At 43.3% G+C, this 15479-nt stretch overlaps 1 protein-coding gene across 1 annotated transcript in view; it reads right to left on the bottom strand.

Annotated features, from left to right (window-relative positions):
* LOC143836671 (complement receptor type 1-like) overlaps nucleotides 1-15479 on the bottom strand; it is a 101091-nt gene that overhangs the window by 57017 nt on the left and 28595 nt on the right. The window contains exons 17-21 of the mRNA XM_077336218.1: nucleotides 12523-12619; nucleotides 11153-11238; nucleotides 10025-10213; nucleotides 8747-8932; nucleotides 8081-8245 (exon numbers count right to left, since the gene is read on the bottom strand). Coding sequence (XP_077192333.1) covers nucleotides 8081-8245; nucleotides 8747-8932; nucleotides 10025-10213; nucleotides 11153-11238; nucleotides 12523-12619 — 723 coding nt within the window. The remainder of the gene's footprint in view (nucleotides 1-8080; nucleotides 8246-8746; nucleotides 8933-10024; nucleotides 10214-11152; nucleotides 11239-12522; nucleotides 12620-15479) is intronic.

The raw sequence follows: 15479 nt of genomic DNA, 5'->3' as shown, positions 1-15479 counted from the left end.
CGGGAGAGGAAGATAATGGAGCTGCGTAGTTGGTGCCGGCAGGAGAGATTTGGTTTCTGGGACCATGGGATAGGCTTTCTTGAGGAAGGCCTACTAGCACCTGATGGACAGCACTTATCGAAACTGGGGAAGAATGTGTTTGGCAGGAACCTGGGGAGATTCATCAGGAGAGCTTTAAACTAAAGCCGCTAGGGGAAGGAGACGATCAACATAGGGAGTGTATGGAAGGAAAACGATCGGAGGCAGCCCAACCGGCAAGGCCAGCTCATAGGGAACCAAAAGTAAAAGGATTCAGACGTCTTTATACTAACGCCCGAAGCATGGGCAATAAAAAGGAAGAGCTGGAACTTCTCATGCTGATGGAAAGGTATGATCTAGTAGGCATCACAGAAACTTGGTGGAATGATTCTCATGACTGGAATGTAATGGTGGATGGATATGAACTGTTCAGAAAAAACAGAATAGATCGATGAGGTGGAGGAGTGGCACTGTATGTGAGGAAAGGGCTTACCTGTCAGGAAATTCTAGTGAAGGAGAGCATATCTACAGTGGAAAGCATCTGGGTGAAAATAAGTGAGGGGAAAACAAACAGTGTGGTGGTTGGTGTCTGCTACCGACCGCCTGACCAACGAGAGGATGTGGATGCTGCACTTTGTGAGCAGCTTGAGAAAATATCCAAGCGGCAGGACCTTGTCATCATGGGTGACTTCAATTTCCCAGATGTGTGCTGGGAAACAAACTCTGCAAAGCGTCCTCAGTCATGCAAGTTTCTGACCTGCCTGGCTGACAATTTAATTTATCAAATGGTAGATGAACCCACAAGAGGTTCAGCCATACTGGACTTAATACTGACCAACAGGCAAGAGTTGGTGGATGAGGTGAAGGAGGTGGGGACCCTAGGGGGAAGTGACCATGTCCTCATAGAATTCCTTTTGAGATGGGGAGCCAAGGAAGCTTGTAGCCAGACACGGATGTTGGATTTTCGTAGGGCAAACTTTAATAAACTCAGAGACATGATGAGTGTCATACCATGGACAAGAATGCTGGAAGGGAAGGGAGCATGTGAAGGGTGGGTGCTACTCAAACAAGAGCTATTGCATGCTCAATCAATGACTATCCCAGAAAAACGAAAACACTGCAGGAGCTCTAAGAAGCCTATTTGGATGAACAGAGAACTTCAAGAGGAAGTAAGAAAGAAAAGGAAAATGTTCAGGAAATGGAGGGAAGGACAAAGCTCTAAAGAAGAATACCTACAGGTTACTAGGCACTGTAGATCAATCATCAGAAAGGCCAAAACTGAGAGTGAGCTAAGACTGGCCAGGGAAGCCCATTGTAACAAGAAAAGATTTTTCAGTTATGTGAGGAGCAAATGTAAAGTAAAGGAGGCAATAGGCCCACTGTTGGGTGCGGATGGACAAACTCTAACGGAGGATGCAGAGAAAGCAGAAAGGCTGAGTGCCTATTTTACATCTGTTTTTTTCCCACAGGTCAAAGTGTTTAGGCACATCTAGAGATGGCCATAGCCAAAGGATAGTGTCTGGGTGGCAGGTTAACATGGATAGAGAGGTTGTCGAGAGGCATTTAGCTGCACTGGATGAGTTCAAATCCCATGGTCCGGATGAAATGCACCCGAGAGTGCTCAAAGAACTTTCCAGAGAACTTGCACAGCCCTTGTCCATCATCTTCAGGACCTCTTTAAGGACTGGAGATGTCCCGGAGGACTGGAAGAGAGCAAACGTTATTCCGATCTTCAAAAAAGGGAGGAAGGATGACCCGGGAAACTACAGACCAGTGAGTCTGACCTCTGTTGTGGGGAAGATAATGGAGCAGATATTAAAGGGAGCAATCTGCAAACATCTGGAGGACAATTTGGTGATCCAAGGTAGTCAGCATTGATTTGTCTCCAACAGGTCCTGCCAGACCAACCTGGTTTGCTTTTTTGACCAAGTAACAGGTTTGCTGGATCGGGGAAATTCGGTTGATGTCGTTGACTTGGATTTTAGTAAAGCTTTTGACAAGGTTCCCCATGATGTTCTGATGGATAAGTTGAAGGACTGCAATCTGGATTTTCAGATATTTAAGTGGATAGGGAATTGGTTAGAGAACCGCACTCAAAGAGTTGTCAATGGTGTTTCATCAGACTGGAGAGAGGTAAGTAGTGGGGTACCTCAGGGCTCGGTGCTCAGCCCGGTACTTTTTAACATATTTATTACTGATCTTGATAAGGGGGTGGAGGGACTATTCATCAAGTTTGCAGATGACACCAAATTGGGAGGACTGGCAAATACTCCAGAAGATAGAGACAGAGTTCAACGAGATCTGAACACAATGGAATAATGGGCAAATGAGAACAAGATGCAATTTAATAAAGAGTAAATGTAAAGTTCTGCATCTGGGTCAGAAAAATGAAAAACATGCCTACTGGATGGGGGATACGCTTCTAGGTAACACTGTGTGTGAACGAGACCTTGCGGTACTTGTGGATTGTAAACTAAACATGAGCAGGCAGTGTGATGCAGCGGTAAAAAAGGCAAATGCCATTTTGGGCTGTATCAACAGGGGCATCACATCAAAATCACAAGATGTCATAGTCCCATTGTATACGGCACTGGTCAGACCACACTTGGAGTAATGTGTGCAGTTCTGGAGGCCTCACTTCAAGAAGGATGTAGATAACATTGAAAGGGTACAGAGGAGAGCGACGAAGATGATCTGGGGCCAAGGGACCAAGCCCTATGAAGATAGGTTGAGGGACTTGGGAATGTTCAGCCTGGAGAAAAGGAGGTTGAGAGGGGACATGATAGCCGTCTTTAAGTATTTGAAAGGTTGTCACTTGGAGGAGGGCAGGATGCTGTTTCTGTTGGCTGCAGAGGAGAGGACATGCAGTAATGGGTTTAAACTTCAAGCACAACGATATAGGCTAGATATCAGGAAAAGATTTTTCACAGAGTAGTTCAGCAGTGGAATAGGCTGCCTAAGGAGGTGGTGAGCTCCCCCTCACTGGCAGTCTTCAAGCAAAGGTTGGATACACACTTTTCTTGGATGCTTTAGGATGCTTAGGGCTGATCCTGCGTTGAGCAGGGGGTTGGACTAGATGGCCTGTATGGCCCCTTCCAACTCTATGATTCTATGAAATGTACTCCTTGATACAGAGAAAATTGTAATATAATATAATAATAATAATAATTAATATATATATAATATATAGCTATCTGTGATAGGTAAGATTGTACGCCCTTGGTCAAAGGGACAGTGAGGGAGTGAGTGTCAGGATACCTCATGATGACGTATCAAGGTCTTAAAAATGAACTGCACTTATGCAGACTTCTGAGAACATACCAATGGGCTTTCTCTCCATGCTTGCAAAGAGTTATTCTAAATAAATCCTCTTGCTGCTTAGCTGTCCTTGTTGTGGTCTTGTGAATTTTACACTACATGGTCCATAACACAGTCCTGCTAGATCATAAACATACAGATAACCCTTTTTCATACAGTGGCCATAGGCCTAAAACAGGGCATAGAACCCAAGAGCTTGCTGATATCTCCTAGCACTGGTATTCAAAGACTTGCTGTCTTGGAATATAGCGATTCCCTTTAGTCACAATGGCTAATAACTATTGATAGACCTTCCATGATCTTCCATGGATCTACCTAATTCCTCTAAAAACAGTCTATGCTTGTGACTATCATTACATCCACTGGCAGTAAATGCCAAAAATTTCATACTTCTAGAGTAAAGAAATAGTTCTTTTTAATGGTCCTGAATTGCTCATCCTGTTCATGGAGTTTACCCAAATTCTAGAATCATGGGACAATGAAAAAATATAAGTGGACCTTCCTTTTCTAAACTGGAAAGATGCAGATGCTTTAGCCTTTCCTGATTGGAAAGATGATGTAACCCCTCAATTATTGTATTTTTCTGTATCCACAATATCTATTTTTAATATGTTAACCAGAATGGTACATAGAAGGCATGTGCACTTCAGACCACTCTGGCTGAAAAATCTTTGAAGCATGGCTGCTTCAGAAACAGACCGGCCAAATACGGTCTGGAGCAAAAATCCCCATAAAAACAGACGAAGCATGGCTGCCTGGATTGCGCTCCAATGCGCTCCAGCACTTCGGATGGCTGTTTAAAGTGTAAAAGGAAACGGATAGGCAGGAACTACCTTACCTTTGCTGCTCTGTGTTCCTGCTCCCCCTGGGGGGGGGGGCTTTTCCAGGTCAAAGAGGAGGGGGGAGAGAGGCTGTAGGAGCCCAACCAATCATTACGGTGTATTTTGCATCTGCAATGATGAGGTCTTGCAGCTTGCTAAAGTTTAAAGGGAAACGGGCTGTTCTGTGTCCCCACCTTTGCATGGGCTTCTCAGGGGGAGGGGGGCAGTTCAATGTAGGAGCCCAGCATCTGCAAATGCATTGCAATGACATGGTCTTGCAGCTTGCTTGTTGCAAAGTAAAGCAAGGTAAGTAAGGGGGGAAGCTTAGCCTATAGGGAGGCAAGTTTGGGTGGGAGAAACATTTATTGGCCCTTCACAGAAGATTTTTTTTCCTTTTTGGCCAAGAGGTTGGCTGCTGCCTCACTGACCTGCTGTTCTGGTAGAGGAGATTCATTGAGTCTGATTCCTGGCTGGCTGCTGTGCTGAACCTTGGAGGATCTTCATTACTGGAGAAGATATCAAATGGTTTGCCTGAGGGACTATTTCTGATTTTTCCCCTTTTCCTTTCTCACTTTTCTTCTTTTCACTTTTAATCACACTTTACTTGACTTCAGTTCTTATTTTTAAACCAAACTATTCTTTGTGTTTCTGTGGGTGGGTTTTAGTTTGGGAATGCTTGTGATTCACTGTTGTTGTTTTTTTCTCCTGGTGTTTATTTCTTCTTTTTTCTCTGCACTGGTCTGGTGGTGTGCTGCTGATTAAGTGCTGTTGTGTCCTGGGGGGCACTACTTGTTGTACTTGGTTCTTATTGGGGTGCTGTAGTTGTTACCACTTAAAGTTTTAATCCATTCTTCTCGTTGCTGTTGTGGTGGTGGTGGTGTTTGCCCATTTTGGGAGCTGTTGTTCCCTGAGTGGGTGGCCTGCTACTCTGCTCTGGTTTGCTGCTGCTGTTGGCCTGAGGGGCACTGCTTGGTTCTTCATGGGGTGCCCAATTAGGTTTTCCCTTCTAGAGTAACAAAGGGCCCTAGAGGTCAAATCTAGGCCCCTCAGCCACCAAAAGCCACCCTCAAATGGGAAAACCTCTCCCAAATTGGCAAGCCGTAGAGCTCACGTAAAATGCAAGAAGAAACCTCGGGCCTCGGAAGGCCCATGGTAAGGGAAAGCGGATTCTTCTGCATTCCCAGACCTGCGAGGGCTATGTTGGGCTGGCCTCATGCATAATCGGAGGAGCCGGGCCCTACAGGAATGCCTTTTGCCCTCACCATGGTGAGAGGGAGGCATGCTGCTTCCCTGCCAGTGAGCGGTGAGGGCCTGTGCCCCCTGCCCCCCCTGCCATGCGTTGTGCATGTGGCCATTGAGGTGAGGCAGACCGCATATGCAGGGGAAGCCCCTCCCCGTGTGTACACGGGTAATGGTGGGGCATCCCACGCTGACCCAATAGAACAGTGGCAGCTCATTAGTCTCTTTATTCTCATAATTGGATATAATGGAGGTAGGATGGGGGCACCCTCTTTGGGAGCCTCTAGAATTGGACCGCCTGGGTCAACCTTTTTGAAACTTGGAGCGGAGTTGGAGAAGAGGCTCCTGAAGCTACCCTGAAAGTTTGGAGCCTCTAACCTTCCCCTCCCCCTCACAGGCCATGGAGACAGTGGAAACCTTAAATTCCCCATTAAAGTCAATGGCGTCATTGAAGTGCTTCAGAGACATCTGAAGCCAATTGTGAAGCAGCTGCTTCGGACGGTCTTTTAACAGACTGAAGAAGGTTCTTCCGAAACTGACGTGGTCCGGATTTTTTTTTTAGTGCACATGTCTAGTAGATAGTATTCCAAATGAGGCACTTCCTTGTGTGTATGCACACAAACAGACAGGAACATCAGTATATTGGCAGCTTTATTTTCAATCCCTTTCCTAAGAATTCACAGCATGGATTTTGTCTTATGTCCTACTGCCAAATACATATTCCCATTTAGCCATCCTACTCCATCCTAAGATCTCTTTCTCTTTCAGTTTTGGCCAGTTCAGACTCCATCAGCACATGATTCCCTCAGAAACATTTTAATTGCAGAGGTCAGTGGAGTTTCTGTCCCATAAATTAGCGATCCCCAACCTGTGGGCTGCAGACCACTTGTGGTCCTTGGACTAATTGGAGGTGGGCCCCGAAGGATGCCTTCCCCCCCCCAGCCCTTTACTTCACCCCCCCCCCCCAGCCCTTTACAACACACTTCATTGTTGTGGCATGTCTGTATCTTATTTTGAAGGGATGTTTAAACATTACCATAGCGATCAGCGTTAGGGCAGTGGTTGAGAGTAGAGGAGTAAACTACCCCCCCCCACCGGGCCTCAGTAAAAGGCGTTGAGTGGTCCCCCCCCCACCGGGCCTCAGTAAAAGGCATTGAGTGGTCCCCGGTGATAAAAAGGTTGGGGACCATTGCCATAAATGCACTATTCTGGTGTTGTCATGTGTGTTACTTATAGTATGTGGGCCAAAACAATGCCTCCCTGCCGGAAACCCACCAAATTAGACTTCAGCTAGGATTCGATGACCCTCACCCCACTTTCTCCTATAGGAATAAGAGAACTGGGCAATTTAGTGTCTGATTTCGGTTTCAGTGTTTTTAAATCTATTTAGTTATTTCAATTCCTAAATTATATTTTATTTTCTATATTATTTATATCGTTGTGAGCTGTCTTGAGTCTTCAGATAGAAGACAGTCAATAAATGTAACAATAAATACAGAAAGAGAGGGCCAAAATTTGACATATTTCTACCAGGTAATGGTTTATGTTTTTCTGAACAGTGTGTGTCTGTATTATGTTTTGATGACTCAGTCCCCCACAATATCACGTTTTTATTACTATATCAAGAGCCTCTTGTGGCGCAGAGTGGTAAGGCAGCCGCCTGAAAGCTTTGCTCGTGAGGTTGGGAGTTCGATCCCAGCAGCCGGCTCAAGGTTGACTCAGCCTTCCATCCTTCCGAGGTCGGTAAAATGAGTACCCAGCTTGCTGCTGGGGGGTAAACGGTCATGACTGGGGAAGGCACTGGCAAACCACCCCGTATTGAGTCTGCCATGAAAACGCTAGAGGGCGTCACCCCAAGGGTCAGACATGACTCGGTGCTTGCACAGGGGATACCTTTACCTTTACCTTTATTACTATATCAAGACTGAAGAGATCACTCAATGATTGACATTCATAAAGCAGACATTTATTGAAGTGATATTTTAAAAATAATTTAATAAAGCTAATTTATTATAGTCAAAATAGCAGTACGAGAGCTATAATTTCTTCCCCTGTTTATTTTAAAGTTCTTATCCTTATATCTATGTCAGTATTTCAGCTTTTCTCCACAAAGAACAAAATGTCAATTCTCCTGAATTTTAAGGTTTGATGCACTTCTAGACTTTAACAAGAGGATAACGTTATGCAGTATAATACTACAAACTCAGAATGGTTCTTTCTTTTTTTGTTAAAAAATATTAGATTTTATTCATGGCAATACCACACTATAGAAACTATTCCCTTCCATGTCTTGCAGAATTAATAGCTACTTAAATAGGCCCAGGGCCATGATCTTAGTATTTAACCTGCAACAAGTGACTGCTCTATCCCAACAATAGTTTATTATCAACAAAATACATTTGCAGAGCAGTCCTAAACAATTCTACACATGTTTTGTGGCTTACTGCCAGGAACGTGTCCAACAGTTAGCACATCTATAGTTAGCATCACTGCTCTTCTTCCTCCTCCAACCTTTCTTTAGGCTGTTGGCAGCAGGACCTGAGTTCATGTATGACTTTGTCCACTTTCTTTTCTAACCCATCCAGGCGTTCTTCCAATGATTTTGCTGTTTATAAAGGGAAATGACAAGTAAGAAAGGAGCACACTGGTGTGCATCTCTGGCCTAAGTTCATAAATATACTTACTTTTTATGTTTACCATGTCCTTAATTTCTTGTAGTATTGCGAGCAGCTTCTCCCAGGCTAACTCTGTTTGGAGTGTGGGTAGAGCACTGGTATAAGTGGGAACTGTTAAGGATGGTGCCTGACTACCAAAAACAGAGGTGACACTGTGTCCGGAGGAAGTTCTGTCTGCAGTGCAAAAAACAAGGCGAGTAAATGTACAAGTGATAAAGTGTCCCCCTGTACAGCAAAGCTCTATGTTCCACAAAGAAAAGGAAGTGGGGTCTTCTATTCACCTTCAGCAAGCACTAGTAGGGGCTCCCTCCTCCCCGCCACTGGGAGTCAGTCCCAGCTCCGGCTTACTGGGCTGGTACTTCTTCCATATGGAAGAAGTTGGAGGGGGATGTGGCCAAGGGCAGAACATCATTCCTGATTGGCTGTTCATTGGACAGGTGGCCGATCAGGGATAGAACAGCCGGGACAGCCTACCTGATTGGTTGGCGATAAGTCCTAACTCCTCCCAGCACCCTCTTACTGTTTTATTTAGATGTTCAAGATAAGAGCTACTGTACTCTCAGTATAAAGGCAGACAGTTAAGAAGAAGAGCTGTTTTATTATACACCACTCTTCACTACCCAAAGCAGCTTATTTTCCTGTACAAATACTGGTTGAAATATATGAAATATTTACCCAAGACACATTCTGGAAGAGGAGGCTGCCAAGTACTATCAGCTTCACATGTACTATCACCTCTGTTATCTTTTAGCTTAAATCCTGGTTTACAGTCAAAAAGTATTCTGTCCTGATAACTATAAGAAATCCTATATGAAGTTCTCATTAATCCATTTGGGACATCAGGCGTCTTACATGTCACCACTGGAAAAAGAAGGGCAGCATTAAATAAGAAATATTTACACCAAAGAAGAAATTGGGGAGCAATTCTCCAAAACCATCAAGAACAATTCTCTTACTTCATTAGCAGCTATGCTTGTCTTTTTGTTTGCAAAAGAAAGAAACTCAAGATGAAATTTGAATATAAGAGCTATTGTACTCAATATAAACAAAGACAATGAAGAAAAGAAAAGTTGGTGTTTTATGCCCCACTTTTGACTACCCAAAGTAGTCCTAAAGCGGCTTACAAACACCTTTCCCTTCCTCTCCCCTCAACAGAAACTCTGTGAGATAAGTGGAGCTGAGAGAATATTAAGAACTGATCTGTGAGAACAGCTCTAAGAGAACCGTGGCTAGACAAGATCATCTAGCTGGCAGTGTGTAGAGGAGGATCGAGGAATCAAACCCTGTTCTACAGATTAGAGTTCACTGCTCTTTAACTACTGCTCCACGTTGGCTTTAACCACTACACTACACTGGCGAAGACAGAACATTGTTGAAAAGCTAAGCTGCACCCACTCAATATGCTTAAGTTTATTTCAAAGCAGAAGACCTAACAGTACTTATATCCCTGATGCTGCTAAAAAAATATGACTGCAAGATATCATACTAAGGATCAAGGCCCAGTTTGTGATCTGAAGTTCATTTATTTGGAAACAACTCCAGTAGAATTCGCCTGGTCATTCTCACCACTGTGGCTTGCTTTCACCATATGGTAGTTCAGCTAAATAAAAGTTACATTGTTCCACCAAAATAAACAGATCAAAGGTACCGCTTTCAGAGAAATGTACAACAATGCCATCATCATAAAGTATCATGGCAGTGCTGAAGCACTCCATCCAAATATATTTTAGCAGGGTGTACAGAAAGACAAGGACTTCCCCTTTAGCACTGTTCCTGCACAACTTTCATTGGATCTCTCACACAAGCATCACTGAAATGACAGGAAGTTGGTCAGTAGTACTGTGCTTGGGGGACTGCACTGCTGCCAGCTATTTCCAATGCCACCCAACAGTTATTTACAGGGAAAACAAATGAGCTCATAGCAAGCAAAATATAAACATGCATTTCCATCACCTCTACATTCAGGCGCAGGTGCACTCCACTTTCCATTCTGGTTCATGTCATATATACACACAATTGTGCTGCTTCCAATCAGAGAGAACGGACTGTCACACCGGTATGTTACTGCTGAGCCATACACATAGTCATACAGCTCCTCATATCTACCATTGGCAATGTTAGGAGGAGGATAACAAGGAATTCCTGGGGAGATGAGACATTTTAAGGGGTTTAGTTGCAAAGTACAATACAGTATTTGGGCTAAATTTTTCATTTACAAATGGCCAACAGATTGAGAAGTAAACTTTCTTCTAGATCAGGCTTTGTGAAGCCCTGGGATTTCTGGAGGCCTTGGAAGATTTCCTGCATGGATGAGAATTTTTTATACATTTTTAAAATTGAAATGGGTAGCCATGTTGGTCTGAAATAGCAGAGTCCAGTTGCACCTTTAATACCAACAAATTTGAAACCGAAGTATGAGCTTTTGTGTGCACTACTGCCCCTCTCAAAATGACCAATGATAGGCCTAGAGGGGGTGAGAAGGGGAGAGGTCCCGGATGGGCATGTACACAAGTATGCTACCTAAGCATACTCTGCATGATTGCAGTACTTCCGGGTTTCTCAAAGCTTGAAGGATGTTTTAGGAGTTTTTCAACAGTAAAAAAGCTGAGAAAGGCTATTCAAGTTAAACCAAGCCCTTCAACTGTCCCAAAACTGTCTGGGCCAATATATATGGTTGTCACTACTTCATTTCATCCCCAACAATCCTGCTCAACAGGTATGTGAGTGGCCTAAATTCACCTAATACGTTTCATGGCAGACAGGGTTTTTGAATCTAAGTCACCATTATGCTAGCTCAGCTAGCTCAAGGAGTTGGTATCTTTCTAATACCTTCTAAACGCAACCGCTGAAATGAGCTGGTAAACTATTGTGGTAGGTTCATCACACCACATCAGTAATTAATGTCCACTTGGAGGAAGGAGAAGGAGGGATGGCAGAGACAATATATGTGGATTTGGAGTTATGTCTCTGTGAGGCTTGGGCCCCATGGAAAGGTTTTGAACACTGGGATTCTTAGCAGCTTGAATATGAGTGTCACTGTGAGATACTTCAAGAAAGACCTTGATGAAAAGATTATCTTACTTTGGCAATGTGGAGGATCATGATCCCAAACAACTTGGTTGTTATGCAACACACACCGAGCTCCATTGTGGCCTATCACTCTGTGTCTAATAGGGAGAGAGTTTTACATATTAGAGCACATGTAGGAAAATACAGAATACTGTCTCAGGAGTTCGCTACTGGCTGTCAACTCCATTTGTCATACAAGGTTACTGACAAAGCTGAGGAAAATCTATGCTTCCAGAAAATTCCTTTTTGCTGGACCTTTAAAACCTTGATTTGACTGGACTTTCCCACTTTAAGATGAAATATTCACTTGCCTGGAAAGACTTTCTTTTGTCCTTGATTTAAGAATTGCTGTGGAAGGAAGGAAGGAAGGAAGGAAGGAAGGAAGAAAGGAAGGAAGGAAGGAAGGAAGCAGGAGCATCTGGGTTCACCCGTATGCTTTCAGTTGTCAAAGAATGAAACAAAGCTTTATGGAAAAGTGGGTAGTTCTTTCATTTATCTTTGTAAGTGACAACTGTAAGAAAGGTTGCAGCATGCTCACTTATCATTTGCACCCACTAGGATGCAGGAGTAGTAGAATGCATCTACAGACTCAGGAGATTTGGTTCTTTAACTTCAAGGTCTTAAAGAGACTCATAACAATGTTTTGAAAAGAACAAGTTTTTAAAATAGGTTTCAAAATGGGAAGGGAGGTGGGGGAGGATAGATCATATATTTATCAGTGAATTCATAGACTCTAGCCAATAACTGTGCACTCATGTGCAAGCACAACCCATATTGTACTGCAGAAAGTTGGTCAGTCTGCCAGTCGAGAGACTGAATAATGAACATGGGAAATGCGCTAATTACCCTGTTCAATCCTCACAAGAATATTAGTATTTATTTTCACATTTTCTTTTTATCTCAAGAAGTTTACAAGTATGACCACATGACATGAATCATAGCTGAGAATGAAATTATAACAATTTACTAAGCTTCCTGCATTGTGCAGGGGGTTGGATTAGATGACCCTTGAAGTCCCTTCTAACTCTATGATTTTAATGCAACACCTGACTGACCACCTGTCAGACAAAAGTATATTGAGAGAACAATACAGAATGTCAGTACAAACCCTATGAAATGCAGCATAAAAATTTGTGACTACCATTTGCACGCTAGAAGTCATATGTTGACATTTTATCAGCTTCCAAACTCTACATGGAGGCTGCGGAAAGAACCCTGTTGATAACTCACCTATTAAATTACTTAAGTGCTAATTCTATTCCTTACTCTAAAATTGTACTAATGGACTCCCCAAAGTGAGCTACTATTGCCAAATCTGAGAAGAACAGACCTAAAGTCCTTACACTCATAGAAACTGATCTTGTAGGTAACCTTCTGCTCACCCTTCATCGCAGATAAAGGTGATTTGAGTACCAAGTCGAAGATCAATTTCTCCTGCAATTCTGCCATTCTCTACATTCGGAACAGGACATCGTCTTCCTAGGAGAAAGATTAAGTTATTACTTTATCTGTAAACTGCTGAGCGGTCTTCATATTTCATTAAGCCCTAGGTGGGCAGAGAGTAGGCAGATCCAGCCTGGGTGAGGGGACAATTGGAAGGTGCGAAGTGTCTTCCAATTGGGCCCTCAACCGGAGTGACAAGCATTCCAGCCAGCTGGGTGGCATGAAGCACCTCCCAACCCGCCTCCCTCATGGGGCCTGGCTACTCCTGCCCACCCAGCTATCAGGGGCTCTCTGCTGCCATTGTCCACAGCGAGCCCCTGATGTCCCCCAGGACACAGATTAGTGCCCTGGGGTGGGGGCAACCACGATGCTTCACAAGGGGGAAAGGAGGCCCCAGAGAGGCCTTACGCTTCACCGGGGGGAGGGGGAAGGAGGGCACCGTGGAAGCCTTCCCCAGGTCTGCCGGCTGTGACCGCAACCTCTGTGGGCCTGGTGAGGCCTTATGCATCGCCGGGGGATGGTGGGCCCCCCCTGGGGGAAAACCCTTCCCAGGCCCCACGGAGTGCGCCTGCCACCTCTGCGGGGCTGGGGAGCCCTTAAGCTTTGCCAGCGGGGGTGGGAGGTGGCCGGGAAAGCCTTCCTCGGCCCCGCAGACCACACCTGCCACCGCGGCCCCCCCTTTCAAAGCCTGGTCTTATGAGCAGGCTCTGAAGCCTACTTATTTCATAAAAGTCGTAGCTTGAGAACATAGAAAATACCTAAATCCTTGCTGTTGTTAGTGAAGAATGTTAGTGAAGATGCATAGAGTTAATCTGCTGAATGTAACTGGATCAAAACTGACTGCAATAATGCTTCTTTTCTTTGATATTTATCAATGATGTGGGTTTTCTGGAAAATTTCCTAGATTTTTTTTTGTTCTTGACAGGGCATGCCCTGATCTACTATATTGTTTGAGTTACATTTAGCAAACAAATGTTGAGGTATTTCATATTACTTTTATGTTCTAAATGAATTAATCTGCTGAATGTAGCTGGATCAAGACTGCCTGCAATAATACTTGTTTTCTTTGATATCCATTATTAATGTAGATTTTCTAGAATATTTCTCAGAAAAAAAATCTGTTCTAAACAAAGTATGACCTTATGTATCATATTACTTTTGACTTAGATTTAGTAAACATGTTTTCAGAATGTAAGATCATAAGAGAGAAGCTGTGCTGACTCAGGCCAATGGCCCATCCAGGACAACACTTTGTGTCATACAGTGGTCAAAACACAAGTGTCATCAGGCAGACTACTAGTAGGAGAACAAAAAAGGTTAGGGATAAAATCAATTTTGGAAAATATACACTGTTTGTTATGGGAGCTCAGATATTTAAAAACCATAAAAGAATGTCTGTTAAAAAAAGATAAAGGTATCCCCTCTGCAAGCACTGGGTCATGTCTGACCCTTGGGGTGACGCCCTCTAGCGTTTTCATGGCAGACTCAATACGGGGCGGTTTGCCAGTGCCTTCCCCAGTCATTACCGTTTACCCCCCCAGCAAGCTGGGTACTCATTTTACCAACCTCGGAAGGATGGAAGGCTGAGTCAACCTTGAGCCAGCTGCTGGGATTGAACTCCCAGCTTCATGGGCAGAACTTTCAGACAACATTTCTGCTGCCTTACCATTCTGCACCACAAGAGGCTCTTTAATGTCTGTTAGGCACACATAAAACATTTAAATGCGTACACTAATAATACCAAATAAGTTTTTGATCTTAATTGGCAGAATATATTTGGCACTATTGGTGTATGAACTTAGATGTTTTGTGCTGCCAAACAGACATTCTTGTATGGTTTTTAAACATTTGAGCTCCTATAAACAGTTTATATTTTTCTAAAATTGATTTTTATCCCTAATCTTTTTTGTTCTCGCTTGTATTTCAGGTTGGGTTTTTGTTATTTGTTAGTCTACCAGTGGGGCTAGAACTCCAGAATTCCTCTCGCTGTTGCTACTCAATCACCAAGAATACAGAGCATCACTGCCCCAGACAGTCTTCTATCTATACCTTGTAGCTAATATCCATTGGTAGACCTCTGCTCCAGATGTTTATCAAATCTCCCCTTGAAGGTGACTATGCAGTCAATAGCATTCAACCTAAACTATAACATAACATGGGGCCATGTTGAAAGTAAGTATATTATATACTGGGGGGAAATAATTCAATTTTCTACTTTAGTGCTAAAGATGGAATATAGAAAAGAACACCTAGGTTTTATTTTGAGAATATATATTGGGAAGTTAGAAACTCTACTACTTCCTAATTATTCAACATTAAACCACCCTACTAAAATAATAAGCATAACCTGACCAGAACATCATCTGCCCAAAATTTTAAAAACCTATTAAGCCCAACAACAGCCATGCACCAGGGTTACCTACGGCAGGGGCTATGGTTCCCCTCTTGCCATTTCCCTATTGGATGATGTTTATGGGGGGGGGGGGCGATGTAGTGGATTTGTACCACCATGTTTGTTGATCTATGTATTGTAATTGTTATGTCCCATTTAAATTTTAATGGGGTTTTATTGGGGTTTTTACTTGTGGATGATTGTAACCCACCATGAGCCGGTCTCAGGAATGGTGGGAAATAAAAATCGAAATAATAACAACAATAATAATAACAACAGATAACCAAACCTGCAGAACATTCAATCAGTAATCAAAACTCATCAGCAAACAAATTAAGTCATGCTAAAACATTACAGGAAAGATTGCCTTACACAGGTTTCTGAAATCTAATTAAAGGAGGAGGCACTGAGCTCAATTAAGGTAGCAACCTATAAACAGAGCTATGGTTCTGTGTTTGCTAATTTTACAGGATTTTCTTTCCTTCTGGCATTCATACAAAGCTC

Source organism: Paroedura picta, chromosome 4 (assembly GCF_049243985.1).
Source record: "Paroedura picta isolate Pp20150507F chromosome 4, Ppicta_v3.0, whole genome shotgun sequence".
NCBI lineage: Eukaryota > Metazoa > Chordata > Lepidosauria > Squamata > Gekkonidae > Paroedura > Paroedura picta.
This window is presented reverse-complemented; position numbering and strand designations above follow the sequence as displayed.